The sequence below is a fragment of the Balaenoptera acutorostrata genome, chromosome 5, assembly GCF_949987535.1.
Source record: "Balaenoptera acutorostrata chromosome 5, mBalAcu1.1, whole genome shotgun sequence".
NCBI lineage: Eukaryota > Metazoa > Chordata > Mammalia > Artiodactyla > Balaenopteridae > Balaenoptera > Balaenoptera acutorostrata.
The window spans coordinates 59624343-59643500 of record NC_080068.1 but is presented as its reverse complement, the minus strand read 5'-3'; the positions used below and the strand labels follow the sequence as shown (position 1 = coordinate 59643500).

Sequence of the window (19158 nt, the reverse complement as noted above, 5' to 3'; positions counted from 1 at the left end):
CTTAGGTGTTGCTTTAAATGTGAAATCCATTATTTCTACTAGGCAAGCTATGTAATTGGGATTTTTGGAACTTCTGTGGAATATTCAAATTGGTATATGTCTAAATTGAAAAGGAAGAAGGCAATAAGCTGTTTAGAGAATATAAATTGAAACATTCAGCTGCAGTTGTTGTGAACTGATTAAGACCCTTGTACTCAGACTGTACTTAATGTATTTCATTCTCCCTTAAATTTTTTTTTTAGTCCTGTCATTATTAGGGTGGTGTTGGCTTTACTTATTTTCTAAAATAGCAATTGACAGTCAAAAGCAAAATAAATTGCACATTTCACAGTTGTTAGAAATTGCTGACAAAAATAAAGTAGTGCCAACCTTAATTTTCCAAAGATAGGAGAGCTACTAAGTAAAATTACAAAAACATTTCCCAGTAGTAATACCACTTTTTACTCAGTGAATACTATTGAAGCTAATATGATACTAGAAGGGTTTTATTTTTAAAGAAAAATTAACTATTATATGCATAACGTATAATGGAGAATTCTATTCCCATGTTATTCAAACAAACCATCCTAATGAGATCAGCAAGAAAAATTGATCGAAATGTTTTTCATGCTCCAAAGAGCTACTGCGTCACTGAAGAATTAGAAGGTCAAGATGTTTTAAATGGAGCTCCAGAGTAGTGATTGACCTGGGATATGAAGCTTGGTAACAGCCTGATAAAAAGACCAAATCTTTTGAGGGTGCCTGAGAATGGAAGTACAAAAATTATTGCTTGGTATCTTTCAAAGACAGAGGTGGCTCTATAAAATCTCCAGGATTTGGGCTGGGATCTAAAAGAGTTACAATTTAGGAGTGAAGATGAGGCAGAAATAGATCTGTCTTCATAGATACTGAAGCTCAGTCTGAAATCATTTCAATCATGGATTGGAATGAGATGACCTGTACACAATAGTGCCATTAGTCCATCTGCAGAATGATAGATTATCTTTGAAAGACAATAACATCATCCTAGGCCTCAAGTTATCTTTAAATTTATTCACATAAATTTTCCTGCACTAAGTCAGAAATATGCAGGTATACAAGGAGTGAAGATATTGTGACCATAACCGAAGGACATTGAAAACAGGAGAACTAAAGATTCACATAACAGAATTATCAGTTAGATTTAGAAAACAATCTTTTAATGTTCAAAGAATAATAAAAGGTTGAGAATTTAGGCAGATATTTGAAAACTCTGGAAAGAAAAGTATGAAAACATAATATGAATCCCAGAAGGAGAATACAAAGAGAATAATAGAGAATCAAAAGATGACAAGATTATGCTAATTTTTCAAATTAAATATATGTCAAACCATAGACTCAGATAACACATAAACCCAAAGCAGGATAAATAAAACCACAATCATAACTATGTACACCATAATCAAACTTCTGATAATCAAACAAAAGTAGAATTTTAAATAAGCCAGGGAAAAGACTTGAGTACAGTAGACTTTTCAACAAAAACAGTGGGAGTCAGAAGTCAAAATAATGCAGTTTTGTGAAGTAAGGACAAAAATAACTGCCAACATATATTTTTTTCTGTAAAAGTATTCTCTAAGAATAGAAGTTAAATAAGTTCAATAAATACATTTTAAGATGAACAAGAATTGAGAGAACTCATCAAAGACAGGACCAGAATAAAGCATTAAAAGTGTTTTTAAGGAAGAAGGATAATGATACCAGATGTAAGCTCAGTATTAGAAGGAAAAATGAAATTGCAGTAAAAAGGATAAATCTAAATAAAGATTGGCCCCAGATATTATAGTAGTGGATTTTAACTTTAAAGTATATAATTAAAATATATCACAGTAATAGAAAAGTCAAGAGGAGCCTAAATACCTTAAAGGTATTCAACTGTGAAGTATTTTCACATTAATAAACAAACAATTTTTATTAGTATTTAATATTTTAAAGATGCACATTGTAATCTCTTGGGTAATCACTAGAGTTAGTGAAAAATAAGATATAACTACCAAAATACCAGAGAGGCTAATAGAAAAGATAGTATGACAATTAATCCATATGGAGTAAGAAAAAAAAAAGCCAAAAATAGATTATAGGACACATGAGGCAAATTAAAAATAAACATTAATTTTGACAATTAAAAAATAGATAATTCTTTATAATAAAAAACTATGATTAAAACATAAAATATGAAACTATTAAACTATTAGAAGAGCTCATAAAAGAAAAACTCCTGGGCCTAAGGCTAGGCAAAAGTTTCTTACATATGATAGTGAAGGCAAGATCCTTAAAAGAAAACATTACTAAATTAGGTTGCATTAAAATTGAAAACTTTTTGTACAGCAACTAAAGTCCTGTTAAGAGGGTGAAAAGATTAGTTAAAACTGAGAGAAAATATTTGCAAACCACGTATCAGACAAAGGACTTGTATGTAGAATATAAAAGTTCTCTTAAAACTCAACAGTGGTCCCAGAGAAATAAAAAACTATGTTCATACCAACACCTACACTCAGATAGGTAGTAGCTTTATTTGTAACAGCAAAATACTGACAACCACTCAAATGTCTGTCAGTGGGTGAATAATTAAACAAACCCTGTTACATACATACAACTGAGTACCACTCACCAATAAAAAGAAGCTAAATATTGATATACATGCAACAGCCAGGATGGATCCCAAGGGCACTATGCTTAGAGAAAAATAAACATCAATCAAAAAATATTTGATTCTGTTTATATAGCAATTGCCACATGACAGAAATATAGAGTTGAAAAACAGATTGGTCGTTGCCCCAGGATAGGAAAAAGAGTGTGTGAATACAGAGGGGTAATATGAGGGAGTTCCTCTGTGGGAATGAATAATTCTGTATCTGATTTTGGTGGTGGATACATGAATCTATGCAAGAGATAAATTGCATAGGACTATATACACACATGAATGATATAAAAATTGTGAAAACTGAATAAGATCTTTAGTTAATAGGATTTACATGATGGGGATTATTATATTATTATAATAAGCCTTTCTCCTAAGTCTTCCAATAAGTTCCATGAGGCAAGAATTTTCTCAGTATTCTGTAACAAACTCTTATTTCATGAAAAATATTATTAAAATCTTAATTTTGACTTTGCTAAATTAAAGAGATTATTTCTCACAAAAAGAATACTTATGATAATGCTTTTATTATAGGAGTACATTTTAGTATTTTATGAATGTGCAAGAATGTTATGTGTGGTAAAATATTGCTTTTATTGTATAATTTGGTTGATATAAAGTGGGTATGATTGCAATATAATGTGTATATTTTTAGCATTTAATAGGACTGACTCATTTGGAGCAAAAGAGTGTGTGAACCATAGGGTTGATTTTAAAATATCCAGACTATTTTCAGAGTTCTCTTTGTCACCTAAATGACTTTCTTCCCAAATAAGCTATAATTTTCTAGTACAATTGTCATAGAATTCTACCTTAGCACTTGTTCTCCTCAGTGCTTATCCAAATGCTGCAGCTGGAATTTCTTATGAACTCACAGTTATTGTCGCTCACTCTGATACTACTTCTGTAGACAGAATTCCCTTTTCATCATAAATGTGGACAAAGACTCTGTGAATATTTTAACCTTTGAAAATCAAAATCTGCTAGTCTAAAATCTCTTTTAGCAAAGGTCTGTAGATATCACATTTAAGCATTAAGCCCTTTGCTTATATGATGTATGTATTAGTAGATTGTTTTGTAAACATTATGATATACTTCACAAGGATTCAGGATACTATAAACTCAGTTTTTAGTGCAACAAATTAGTACTCAAAGGCCCAGAAAATCTTGGAAACTAAAGGAACCATTTAACCCAACACACTAAAATAATTATCTAAATACAGGAAGATAATGTATGTTAAAGGAGAAATTGCTGGAAAAGTAAAGCATGTGACAACATTTTGATTAATGAATGGAAACTGGAATTTCTCCTTTTGAGAATTAAATAACAATGTATAAATTATCCTGTGTCTGTAATAATTTTAAAAATTGATTGTTTAACTATAAAGGGAAAACTCAAAGCACTATGCTGGCAAAAGAAAGCCATTTTGAATAGAAAATATTAAAAGTAATCATATCACAAATATGAAATAGAATGTAATCAGAAAAAAACTTTAAAAATCTGAACAATATAAAAATAGGTTTAATTTAATTGAAAAATAGAATGATTGAACTTGTCAAAATTATTTATCAGATTAACTCCTTCACTGCCTGTCACTAAATATCACATAGCTTCATAGCTTCTTTCTACTGAAGATCCATCTATTCCGTTACTCATGAATACGTCAATACTTGTGAAGTAGTGTCAAGTATTTTATGTTTCTTATTCCTCCTGTTTTTTAATATGGTCTTCATTCTTCTAATGTTATTGGATTCAGTTGCCACCACTTTGAAAACACCTCCTTCAAGAAAGTCAAAAGAATGCCCCACCCCTGACAACACAAAGAAGGCTTACTACTTCACTCTCAGTCTTTAAAATGTCCTCCCCACTGCCTTGGAACATTTTTTATTGAATATTCTCTCTCCCCTCTTTCCAAACAAATGGGTCTTCATTATCCCGAGGCTCTTAGAAAGAAAAGTTGAAGAAACACTATGTAACTGACAAAGCATAGGGAAAGCAGAAAGCCATCGGTCATAAGATAGAGTGACATTTAAAAAGGGATTTATCCTCCTTCTTTCAACCATGTATTTTCATTTCTCCAATTCTTGAATGGAAATTTGACCACTGATCATAGTAAGAATGGAAAATTTAAAATACCTTTAGTACAATATTTTGTTTCACTGTGAATTTATTTGACAGAAAATGTCCTCTATGTCAATAAATTACGTCAAAATGTGGGACATGTTTATTGCATTTCAAATCGATACTTACTGTAGTCCAACTGACTTGTTGACCTAGGTCTGTAAAATAAAGTGTGACAATGGAGGAAGATGCAACACTTTGAATGGTTATGTAGTCCTTCAAAAAGGGCCCACCTTAAACAACAAGGAAATATCATTTTAATACAATTTCAAGGCATAATGATAAATAATTTTAACGTGAAACCAGTGAAAGCTAAGGATGAATTTTACATAGAAATTGCAATTTACAGTAGATCTTTAAAGTAAGATAACATGAATAAACCCATTTTATAAAATATATCTGGCAAATTTTCAAATACACGGTGGTTTCCCAATGCTATTTAAACAAAGTACAGACTACCACTAGCTACTATCATATTGTGTTCTGAGAAAATGTAATATTAGGTGATATAATCAACTATGATACAAGGTATTTTTAAAGTATAATTTTGTGTGCCAGTAGATATACATATCAACTGTTCTATAAATGATTTTATTATAAGATAAATTATTTGGAGTAGAATGATTTTAAAAGTCATTGCAAAGCACCTGGGGATAGGCATGATTCACCTTTTTAAAAGATGGTTATGGGTGCTGTGTGGTAACTGGGAAGAAAGGGAGCAAGATTACTTAGGAGGAAGTCAAACTTCGTCAATCAGGGTATGAGGTTTGTTTGGATTAAGATGGCACTGGTGGAAATGTTAAAATTTCATCAATCCCAGACGTATTTTGAATTTAGAGCAGGTTCAACTTGAGAGAAAAGGATTCAGTGAGATACAGGCAGTGCTTATATTTTTGACCTGAGCACTTAAGTGCATTGTAATCTCATTAACTGTCATGAAGAAGATTGAGGAAAGAGCGGGATTTGGGGTGAAAATGTAAATTCCGGTTAGGGTGTACTTAGTGTTTGATATCTATTAGACCTGCAAGTGGGAGCTGTCAAGTAGGTAGTTGGGTAGCTCTGTAGATGATTTAAAAGTCATTAACAGTTAAAGCCATGGGGCATGATGAGATTATTCATGCATTCAGTTTGAAAAGAAAAGATGGAAACTAAGACTGAGATTTCTAGCACTCCAGGCTTTTGAAGTAAGAAGACATATATACCGCAAAGATTACTGAGAAGGAATTTCTCATTAAATAGGAGGAAAAAAAACAGAACATGTACGGAAGATGTGTAAGGGAAATGTTCTTAAAAATAAACACTAGGTAAATCTGGCAAGTGTGTCCTGAAAAATATGTACAAAGATGTCCTTTTTAGCACTGTTTGTAATAGCAAAACATTGTAAAAAATCTTGTGTTCATAAATGAGATATGGATAACTAGATTCTGTTTTATTTAAACAATAGTATACTGTACAGAAAGAAAAATGAATAGATTAGAGCTATATGTACCAACACGGATGTATCTCACAAGTATATTGCTATTAGTGTTGCTGTTGTTGTTTTTATTTATATTATAGTTTATGCTAATCTATTTGTGATTTATATTATCTCCAGTCATGTACAAGTTTCATTTTATTCCCTATTATTGAAAGAAAGAGTAAGATGTTAATTTATGACTATCATTAGATGATTTTCAAAATCCAAGACATAGATTTACAATTACAATTATAGGTATTTTAACGTAAGATAAAAATATAAAATTGTTATATATTAATTTTGATAAATACAACATGAATATAATAGGCTATCACTTCCTTGATTAGGTTATGATATATGGCTTCAAAAGAGATCATCTAGGTGGCCCTGAGTTAATAACAAATTCTTTAAATCTGCATGAAGGAGTCAGAAAGAGGAATACAGAGCTTCAATATATTGACACTAGTTTTACCGACCAGGGTTCTGGCCTCCTTAATCAGTAGAATTTGATTAGAGGCCAGACAAGAAATTCAGATGAGGTTTGATTGGGACCCCTGCTACAGCAGGGGGAAGAGAGAACAAACAAAAGATTTCCTTGCTTGCCCGCTCCCTGAGGTGGGGGCGTGCTTGTCCCTTATATGGGGTGAGGGTAGGGGTGTGTCCAGATATAGGGCCAGAGGGGTGGCTTAGGTGTTTTGCCCACCTCTTAGGTGGTGTTGTGTGCAGGGGGCATGTGTAGTACCCTGCTCTTGCTCCCGATCCCCCCGCGTTTGCTCCAGGCTCTTCAAAAGTAGCAATTGGGTTTTTTGGTCTCTTTGTATCTTCCGTCCAGAATTTGTCCCAACTGCACATACATGAATTTATTTTTAGTCCCATACAGTTTATTTGTATTCTGTTGCTTGAGGAGAGGTGTGTCCAGGTGCAAGCATTGCAGCACTGCAGCAAAGGATTCCAGGCTCCAGCCTGTCTCACTAGGAAGAGTCACTGTACAATTGCTGGCTTAAATTTTCCAGTGGAGAGGAATATGTGGGCCCAGGAGACCATGCCTAATGGAAGCCCATCCATCTACATGATACTTTGACCATTTAAGACCACTGAATTTTCTGCCTGAATTAACTCAAGTAATACATCTTTTGGGGGCATTTTCTCCCAAGAATGGGCCAGGCACTAAGGTGCATACTTCTAACCTTACGGGTTTGTCAAGGCTGTTGTATAATGGGTATGGATGGTTGGAGTCAGGGATGGGAAGAGAAGGACCAACTCTACCCATGCTTCAACTTTCTATTGAACAAATCTAATGGTTCTAAGAATTAGAAATTCAACCCTGTACTTCCAGGACATTATGAAGTATATTAATCGCAGTAATAAGAGAGAGCACATTTTAGTTACCAGTTTGTATGACAGATTTATTGCAATAATGACTGCAATTATTCACCATTACCATAACAACACCATTTGCAATATAACTTTTAGTTCCTTCTATTAAGAGTTGGTGTCTATTTTCCCACCCCTTGAATATAGGCTAGCCTAGTGTCTTGCTTTGACGAGTAGAATGTGGGACAAGGGATCATATCCCAGTTCTAAGCCTGAATCTCATGAATTCTTGAGTGCTTGTGCTCATTTATTTGCACCTCTGACGCCACCATGATAACAAGCCCAGAATATTCTGATGAAGCATAGAGCAGAGAGGAGTGACTGTAGTCGTGGCCATCCTAAAACGGTCAGTCTTCAACAATCCACCAGTTGACTGTAGCTATTTGAGTGAGATTAGCCAAGCAAAGCCAAGTCCAGCCCAGCTCAGCAGAAACACTGAGCTAAATAAACCTTTGCTATTTTTCACATAAAAATCAATCGCTCACTCTTTTATTTGTGTTTTAGCAGTCTTTTGTGTCAGGAAACTGTAAAGGACTCTAAATTCACATGGCGTCATTACTTATAGTGCAGTCATTCTGGCAAATATATTCTGGCAGCAACTATAATGTAAATATTCATGCCTTGCTTTGTTTTGGTGTTAAGTCTTTTTCCTTAATATTAATAGTTACAACTATGTTCAATGAAGCATCTACCATGTACAAATCATTATAGCATTTTATAAACATAATCTTATTTAATACTTACAAACCTCCCCACCGCCCCCCCCACACACAAAAAAACATAAGTTAGGTTCTTTATTAGCTCTACTTTATAAAAGAAGACCCTAAACATAAGTAGAAGAGTCAGGTTTAAAATTCTGCATTACTGCAAATAACCTTTTCTTTGCACCATGTCCTGCTTGTATTACTAAATCCATTAATTCATTTTTAAAAATATGCCATCATATTCCTACCAAAGAACACTTGGAGAGTTATACTTTATTCAGATCACACCGTGGAACACTCAATCAGGTATATAAGTGAGGGGAAAGTAAAAAGTCACATTCATCAGAAAGGGTGAAGTAACAGAAATCCCCCAGTCCCATATAGTGTCCTTCAAATTGAAGTTACATTTGACATTGACGCCTGTGGCATTCTCAGTTTTCTTTATATAAGAGTCAAGTTCAGAAAACAAAACCACTATTTCATTTTATGTTATTTCAGTATCCGTGTGTTGAAAGGTATTTATGTGCCTGGCACACACTATGCCCTGCAGAGGCAAAAATAAACAAGACAATGATTCTCTTTTAAACTCTAGCCAGATGGGAATTTGTCTTGAACAACTGAGTTTGGAAAAATGTGAGACCTTAAGAAAGTGTGACTTTTAAGAATGACATGGATTCCTATGTTTTCAACATAGAAGTCTCATAGAAAGATGGAATATTTAAGATAACAATGAAAACAACAGAATATCTTAGAGAAATCCAAGAAAATCATCATTTGTCCTTAAGTGAATGTGATATCTAAGAAATGATACCCTGAATATTAGGAAAAGCAAAAACTGCAGAAAAATAAAATGCAGTTCACGATTGAATGGAAAAATTTAGATATTGAAATTCCTTAATAGATGCCTCTTGTAGATTTACTATCATGGACCTGAACTGAGTATCCCTCCCAAATCTACATTCTACCCACAGCTTTTATCTAACAAGTCCAAATTTAAGGTCAAGTTGATGCAATGTCAAAAACAATGATTCTAAGCAGGGTTCGCTTTAGTGTGTATATTTATAAATTTTCTGAATGGAGAATAGGGTTTGAAATTTTGAAATACTTGAGAATTATTAATGGATACAATACTTTTCCCTATAATTCATTCATTCTGTTCCTCCTTACCTCCCTTATTCTGCTTTTAAATAGAAAAAAAAAAGGAAACAGAGCTAAGCTGTATCCCTGAGAATATATTAGGAAGCAGTAGATTGCAGGAATATAGCAGTAAAAGCTTTTGAGACAGAAGGATGTTAGTTCAGATCCTGTCTCCAATACACACTGACAGTGAATGTGTGAAATTTATTTCTGTGAGACTAAAATTCCTTGCCCATAAGAGGGGAACACTACCTTTTTGGGAGGATCAAATGAGATAATGTATTTAAAGTATTTATTACAATACCTGCCATTTAGTAAGTGATAAATAAATATTATCTATTGAGACAGCAAAGGGACTTTAAATTAAATAAATAGATTCGTGAAATTGGTTCTTACCACGTTCTAGCTGCAGGCCCACTCGAGAAGGGCACCACTTTGGACCTATTCAATGAAAAATAACATTTAATTGTAAGCACAGGTGTAAACACATTTTATTTACTTATTTTTTAGATAAATGTATGTATGTATGTATGTATGTATGTATGTATGTATGTATGTATGTATTTATGGCTGCATTGGGTCTTCATTACTTCTTAGGGGCTTTCTCTAGTTGTGAGAGCGGGCTACTCTTCGTTGAGGTGTGCGGGCTTCTAATTGCAGTGGCTTCTCTTGCAGAGCACAGGCTCTAGGCGTGCAGGCTTCAGTAGTTGTGGTACGTGGGCTCAGTAGTTGTGGCTTGCGGGCTCTAGAGAGCAGGCTCAGTAGTTGTAGCGCATGGGCTCTGTGGCATGTGGGATCTTCCCGGACCAGGGCTCGAACCGTGCCCCCTGCATTGGCAGGCGGATTCTTAACCACTGTGCCACCAGGAAGCCCTAAACACATTTTAAAAGCAATAGTTTCCATTGGAAGACAGATTAGATCTCAGGAAGTGAATAAAAATGATCATCCAGTGCCAGAAATGGAGATAGTGGTTATCCTTTGCAGGGTGCTGAGAAGCACTGTGGATAGTTCTGGAAGAAAGCATGATGGGACCTTTAGGGGTGGTGTTTTTCTTCTTTTTGATCTGGGGACTTTTTAAGTAGTTGCATTCGATTTGTGGACATGTTCTAAAATAAGTGACGTATGACTTGTGCGCTTTTTGAAAATTATTCTTCAGAAAATAGTCTTAAACATCTTCATTTAAAACTGGAGAACTCTGACTTCATTTAAGATTTATTTAACATTAGCATGTGAAAGTGGGTTATTTTCTCTATCAGGAGTAAGGTACTCTATCAGAATAATATATACCATTGACTTTTAGTATTATGGGCATGTTAATTATAGCAGAATCATCACTTTAGTATCTTCTACTTATACTACTATTAGTAATACATAGATTACTAAAAATTCTATCTGGTTAGGAAAATCAAAATACCTTTATTACACACTGCCATAAAAAAAAGTTGGTTCACAATTACCAGAATATAATTATTTTCTCTTAAAACGAATTCTATGTTACTATTTTAAAGTCTCTATTGAAAATTTAATTCTTAACTTTGAAGTACAATTTTAAGCACATTCAGTTAATAAAAAATAAATTAAAAGAGGAGTATCATCAAAAGAATATTCCACAGTTGTTATTTCATTCTCAAAACATTACTTTCTAAAGTGTCACAGTAATTAATGATAACATGGCATAACTAGACTATTGGGATCAATTCTTTCTAAATTTACTGCAAAAAAGACAACTATACATGCAAGTTCTCATGGACAAAAAACTCATAAGTCAAAACTTGTAATCACAAGTTAAAAGCTATTTAGGATTATATCTAAACAAAATTTAGTAATAGCGAGGCAAATGAGGAAGACAAACATTTAACTCTGACATTTGATTTTTTTTAATTAGAAAATATGCAGGTAAAGAGACTTTATTTTTGTTTTGTATTTACTAATAATTGTTATTATTTATATAGCCATTTGTTGTTCTGAAATGCATGTTAACATTATCTGTTGAAAAGTATTTATAAATAGCTACCTTTATTATTCATACTGAAAATCTGCTGCCAAAGAAGCATGATGGAAACAAATGCAAAAAGATGTCTACAGTTTTAATTGTTTCCGATTATGGATATTGAAGAAAAGACAAAACTTATGACATTCCATTTATATTTGACAAATAGTCATTGAGCACTTATGATTAGTGTGCATAAGCTGTCAAGTTCTGTCCATTTTAACAATATTAATGTAAGACATCATTTTCAATAGCACTTTATGATGCCTTTAATGGTGGAAATGCCAATGCAAAACTAACTCTATCATTCTAGGCAAATAGATCTGTCTATGAACTAGATTAATCAATACTGGCTGAATCCACAATGATCAGTCAGAGGAGTTAGAAGCTCTGAACACCTTCAGGGAAAACCATGTCCTTCCAACTCTCTCAACAAAGATAAACTATAAATCTACTTATGAAATAAACCCGGCACTTAATGGTTGCGATCTTTGAACACTGTGTCCTAGTGAAAGAGAATTAATAACTGCCTATTAAAGCTATAGATTAGTTTCAGTCATCTTTTCAAAGAACAAAACATACATTTCTGAAATGCTCTGATTGTTGGGGTGAGATGGAATAGGCTGGAAGAACAGCAGAGAAAAAGACAGTTTATAAAGGATAAAGGACCCATGTTGTACAAGGTTTTTTAGCATATATGAATGGTCTAGAATATTATTTATAATGCTGAGTACATTTGAACTTGGACAACTGGCTCACAGCTGAATTATGACTATGTAGTAGATCTAATGCATCTGCCAGTATCTTAAATTACTTAAGATGTTGAACTTGACTTGTGTAACTCCTGTCATATTTTAGCCATGACTTCACGTTCTATCCTTGATGAATGGAAGTGTTCATATCACTATGTAGTAACATCCTAAATAAGTAATGTCTGCATGTAATTCAAATATATTTATTTTAATAAGATAGGGTTTTCTAAACTGCTGGTTGTGACCCATTAGTAAGTTGAAAAATAGAATTAATGTTATTTTCAGCATTATATAAAGGAGTAGAATAGAATAGAATAAAGCAGAAATGGATTGTCATGGCACTGGATATCATCTATTAGAATAAACTCTGGATAGACAGGTTCAGTATTGTTTCTTGAACTTTTGTTTCAATAACTTAAATTGTAGAGATACATTTGTGTTTTTATATGATTAATACACATTCTTTATTCTGAATCATATGGATCTAATATATATATTGTATTTTATTATAAAATAAAATACATTTCCTAAAGCTCTGTATTATAGAGCTTTTTCATAAAAATTGGCATCAGTGATTGAATTAAATCCTGTAAGATAAATAAAACAGATTTAAAAGGTTTGAACATTTTCTTTCTTCAAAAAGATTTGTTTTAAAATTTTGAAAGATAAAGGAAGAGGGCAATAATATAAATTATATTGGATATAAATCATCTAAAATATGTTATAAGCTACATACACTCAAGTACATATGCCAGATGCCTGTCCTTACTTTCTTTTAACCTAAGAACATGTTGACTGCCATCATTTTTATTATGATTGGAATTCCTCTTATAGAATATTGATCAACAGTATAAATTTTAACTGAAATGCACCATTCATATTTCCAGATATTCAATTTTAGAAATGATAAAAGTCAGCAATAGAGAAATATTTTATTCTTGACTCACTGATGGCATGTGTTCTATCTCTGTGTATATGAAAATATAGAGCCAATTAGTAGTTACAACATACAGACTAAAGCATGCATAGATTAAATTATTTAGTGTGGTATAGTTTATAAGGTATTAAAATTATTCTTGATAGTTCTTGATTACACATGGTATTGAATACTTAACTGAAACATATGTGTCATATTAATACTGAAAGAGGAGAAATTTAGAAGAAAAAGTACTGGAGGAACTTTTCAGAAATAATTAGTATCCTTCATGACCTAGAACTTGACTCCCTTACATAAGATTCTAGGTAAAACTTGCCCCCTAACCTCTACCATTTTCTTGATCACCAGTCCTACTAGGAGGGAGAAATTCTGAGAGCAGTTAAGGATTAATTAAAGAAACCACTTAATTAATGTGGTGGAGTATTCATAGCGGACCACAGAGACGTTTGGGGAAAGAAAGCAGTGATTTATTTTTGTTGTTTACATCTTGGGTGCTTTGTGGCTGGTGCGGTGAGATGGGATGAAGAGTAAAGAGAAATAGAATGCAGTTCTTAAAAATATGCTCTGCAGAGCTGGCTGTGTTCAAAGTTTAGCAGAAGTAAGATAAAACAATGTTGTACAAGTTTCTATGTGGCTCAGATCAGTGCCCCAAAATTCCATAACTGCACGTAGGAGAAAACAAGTGAATTTGTCTGGATTGTTCACTGTGACCTACCACTAGATACAAGTGTTGCAGTCAGAGTTAATCTGGGAGACGACAGTTCCAGAGAGGAAGAAGCAAAGAAAGCCCATATTTTCTAAATAATTGATATATACAGGATATTAGGAAATACATTTGAAATGTTCAGAAAAATAAATATGCCACATGTCAACAAAACCTTTAGGTAATAAAGCCTCAAAAATGTAGCATCATAAATTTAAAGTGTATTAATTGTTATTTTCAATAACCCATTTGAAAAGTGAACTATATATAATTAATGTGTTTATATGTAATATAAATATGTTATATATTATATATATTTACTTTTTTCAAATACATGCACATATAAAATGACTATATGTATATATATATAAAACTATATGTATATATATATACATATAGTAATATAAAATGACTATATGTATATATATATAAAACAATGCAGATTCATTTTAAGGTTAAAAAATATTAAAAAATGGAAAAAATAATTATATGAATGGATGAATAACAAGACATTAATACAAAGGAACCATTTAGAATTCTATCTGGAATAATAAAGTCTGGCATAATGTAAATATGTACTAAAAGTTAATATAATGCAAAATCTCTTAATGATATTCCCTATATGAAAATTAATAAAGGAAGGATATCATCAATAGTTGATGAAGAGGTTTTGATGGTAAATTTCTGAGCATAGAACACTGCATTTCACCTTCAGTGGACTTTTTTCTTACCACAGAAAATGACAGTAATACTATAAATGCTAAAATAAACATAAGTAGAAGGCCATTAAAATCCTATAGGAAAGAAACAATTTTTTAAAAATCTCTAAAACTTATGAAATCAACTTGATTTAATCTAAAATGATTTCCTGAAATGAACTAAAATAACTGCAAGTGTAATTGAAAAACAATTGTGAACCAGTAGCTGCTAAGTGCATTTCAAATGGCATCCCATTTCAGGATGATCTTGTAAGGCAAGCAAATAAAACCAGAGTGTAATGAGAAATAAATTAAAGGAACTATAAGCACGAGGTAAAATAAAGAAATTAATTTTCCAGAAGAGGGATGGTAGTAGTCTCCTGTGCTTAAATTCTATGAAACCAGATCTGAGTTTTGAACATACATCTATACACAACACTTTGAGGAAAAGATAACAGGCAAGAGGCCATTTGTAGAAAACATCAAGCATGATGATTGGTCTTGAAATGCTGCTTTTCATGAGATGATTCTGAAACATTGTATATATTTTATCTAAAGAAAAAGATTTAGGGGAAAATGAAAATAATTTTTAAATACTGAAAAATTATTAAGCAGAATAAAGACAAGGACTATTAAAAACACCTTTAGGGTTAACTGGAAGAAAGAGTATTTGTGCAAGGTAAGAATTTCACTGAAAGTGGTTAACCACTGGTTTCCTCTCATAGATATGTGTAATGCGAATATTTAAAAGATAATGTAGCATAAATTCTTCTATTTGGTGGGGAGGTGGACTGAAAAACTTTTAAGATACATATCACTTCTCAAAAAAGCATTTATTAATAATTCCGTATTATTAAAAAAATGAATACCTGAAACTTTGCATCAGGTTTTGTCAAACATCCTAATAATATATAGTTTTAATCCTTGCTTAAGGTAAATTAAATTAAGAAAAATAACTGGCATAATAAACATAAACTACTACCCATAACATGCATAATGCTTTTATGCATAATAAGCAGACAAAATTTTTCATCATAGAATATTCATACTGTAAAATTCTTCAAAATATATCTACTATTAATCATAACAATGAAAAAGATAAGGCCAAGTATGATGAAATTATTTGCCTAAATTAAATCAATGATTTAATGGTTAAGTCTGGTCTAGTACCCAAGCCTCTCAATTCTCAATTTACTAAACTTTCTAATATACCATGTTTTTTTTTTCTGATTCTTTTAAATCAGTAAATAGCATGTCAAAGAGTAGTAAAAGGAAAACAATAAGTGAAGGAAAGGAAAATGAATATATGTAGCCACTCTTATTCCTCAATCCCTTGATTGTTCTAAGCCTTAACTGGGACTTTTATTTATTTATTTCTTATTGACATATAGTTGATGTACAATATTATATACAAATGTACAATATAGTGATTTGCAATTTTTAAAGGTTGTACTCTATTGATAGTTATTATAAAATATTGGCTATACTCCCCGTGTTGTACAATATATCCTTGTAGCTTATTTTATATATAATAGTTTGTACCTCTTAATCCCCTACCCCTATGTTGATCCTCTCCCTTTCTGTCTCCCCACTGGTAACCACTAGTTTCTTCTCCATATCTGTGAGTCTGCTTCCTTTTAGTTATAGTCACTAGTTTGTTGTATGTTTTTAGATTCCACAGATAAGTGATACCATACAGTACTTTTCTTTCTCTGTTTGGCTTATTTCACTTAGCATAATACCCTCCAAGTCCATCCATGTTGCTGCATATGGCAAAATTTCATTCGTTTCTGTGGCTATTAGTCCATTGCATATATCTATATCACATCTTCTTTATCCATTCATTTGTTGATGGACACATAGGTTGCTTGCATATCTTGGCAACTGTAAATAATGCTGCTATAAACATTGAAGTAAATTCTTGTTTCCTCTTATCTTTTTTTTCTGTTATGCATGTTAATGTCTTTGAAATTGAAACATTTCAGTAGCAAATTTAAAGGACAAAAAAATCATGTCAGTTATAAATGGTTTAAATGACATATCACTGTTTGTATTGCATAATCTGTGGAGTCTCTCTGGATGGAAACTTATTGCAAGTTTGCCAAATGTATGATCATTTATCTATGTCTTGTTTATGCAGGAATTGAAATGCACTGCAATGTTATAAATTATATTTAATATGTACTAAGTGCACACTTATACACTATCAGAATCTATATGGCATGATTACCATTCTTCAGTATTTTATAAATTAAAGAGAAAACAACTGATGACTCAGAATGATGCAAATAACATATTTTACAGTGTCATTTTTAAGAGACATTGGAATTCAGAGAAGGCTGAAGTGACTGAGTACTAGAAAAGCATGGGAGTATTTCATGGGCAGAGACTTTATTAACACATAATATATAACTAATTAGAAGAAAATAGGAAAGGTCAGGTGAGAAATATATGTGGAAAATTAAAAAGATACACTGAATCATTTACCTTCCAATATGTGTGTGTATCTTCAATACATGCACTGAAGTAAATGTAACTTTGTAGAAAATATGTTATTTCCCTAAAAATAACAAATTAAAATAGCAGATAACAAAGCTGATGGATTCCATTTAGGGATAATTAGTTTTGTGACTTTCCACAGTCAATGATTGCATTTGGTTGGAAACTATATTTCCATGATCATGATTCAATGTATTCACAAGGATAATAAATAAACCTTCCAAGGTATGTTTATGATATGAATAGTCAAATTAATATACTCAATCATCAGTACTTTTTTTTTTAATTTTTATTTATGGCTGTGTTGGGTCTTCGTTTCTGTGCGAGGGCTTTCTCTAGTTGTGGCAAGTGGGGGCCACTCTTCATCGCGGTGCACGGGCCCCTCACTATTGCGGCCTCTCTTGTTGCGGAGCACAGGCTGCAGACGCGCAGGCTCAGTGATTGTGGCTCACGGGCGCAGTTGCTCCGTGGCATGTGGGATCTTCCCAGACCAGGGCTCGAACCCGTGTCCCCTGCATTGGCAGGCAGATTCTCAACCACTGCGCCACCAGGGAAGCTCCATCAGTACTTTTTAAAATAAACATTTGAAATGCAGCATATAATACAATAAATGATCAAAGACCAAGATTAAGTCCAGAGAGCATCGGATATATAAAGTGTCTCATAAACTTAATCACCTAAACTTATTAAAAAATGAGTAATGATGTAAAATAAAGAATCAAAAACATGAGAAAAGAATATGGCACCATAAACATTTAGTTTTATTTGATAAAATACCAAATAAAATTTATAGAAAACAGTTAATTTTATAGTAATACAAATATAATGGAATGATGACATAGTCAATAAGACGAGGCAGAAGAGAGAATTTGTCAATTGGAAGATGAACCAGAAGAAATTACTCAAAAGGTAGAAAATTAAAAGGAATAAGAGAATATAAAAAACATTAAAAGAAATAGAAAGTTGAATGATATTCCATACATTAGACATCCTTAAGCATATGCAAAGAATTACATTAACTGCAATAGTAAACTATATGTTCTACCCAATTCTTCCTATTGAGGACAACTAAGAAAGTATGGCAAAATATTTTATCAAAATCTCCATAGAGTTAATAATAAAAATGAAGTATTATGAAGCTAATATCTGGGAGAAAGGGAATCCCAGAAAGCTGAGCCCAGCAACTGAAGCCACATTCCTCTCAGGATATCTGCTTATATTGAAAGAGACAGCTGAGCAAGGCTTTGCACAGACTCACAAGCCTGAGAAAACAAAAAAGCAGATTTTATTCTCAATCAACAAGGAGAAATCCTAGTAAAAGCCCACTTTTTCAACCGGTATCACAAAATAAGGACAAATCAGAAACACAAGTTCTCACAAGGAATGAAGCTGAATTTTGAATCATCTTAATACTTGTTTGGATTCAAGGGATCTGTAAGTTCCAAAGTCCAGCCCTACTGCCTGAGGAAGCAAAAGTAAATCTCTGGAGAGATACAATTTTATCCAGAGTCTTTAATTACCTCACATTTTTTGATATTTTCAAATTTCATGAAGGGCAATTAGACTGAGAACAGATTTCAAAATGATGGCAACAAGAGATATTGTCCAAATAGCTTCCAAATGGAGTATTTTTTAAAGGAAATATAAAATAGTAACATTATTAGTTAGACTGACAAATCTTACCATCAATAGACCCTTGTTGTCTGTTAGTAGATGAACATCCAAAGGAGCAACTTTGAGAAAAAGAAATTGATTCTAGGACTGAGATGAGATAAACTAAACAATATTGAGCAAAGAAACTAGCACATAAGTAGATGTTTTATATAAGATAGCAGAATATCTATATAATTTTAATATATAAATTAATAATGATAAATAATAATTTACATTCATATACAAAAACAAAATAGTGGACAGCAATAATGTACAAAGTGGAAAGTATTCTTTGGATTTAAGCATTCTGAATACCTTATAAAATTTAAGAAGGATGTAAAAAATAGTAGTTAATCTCAGATTTTGATAAAAGGTTTTTTAAATTTTTGAGCAGTTTTATTAGTAAAATTTTATACATCTGGGAATCCAAACTTTTTCTTAATAATGGCCAACTATTTTCCTTATTCTGGCATC

At 32.4% G+C, this 19158-nt stretch overlaps 1 protein-coding gene across 2 annotated transcripts in view; it reads right to left on the bottom strand.

Moving 5' to 3' along the window:
• The window catches only part of TECRL (trans-2,3-enoyl-CoA reductase like), a 109964-nt gene that overhangs the window by 37164 nt on the left and 53642 nt on the right, over positions 1-19158 (bottom strand). The window contains exons 3-4 of one of the 2 annotated variants that reach the window (XM_007193542.2): positions 9849-9893; positions 4911-5014 (exon numbers count right to left, since the gene is read on the bottom strand). In XM_007193542.2, coding sequence (XP_007193604.1) covers positions 4911-5014; positions 9849-9893 — 149 coding nt within the window. The remainder of the gene's footprint in view (positions 1-4910; positions 5015-9848; positions 9894-19158) is intronic. The other variant, XM_007193543.2, reaches the window with a different exon arrangement.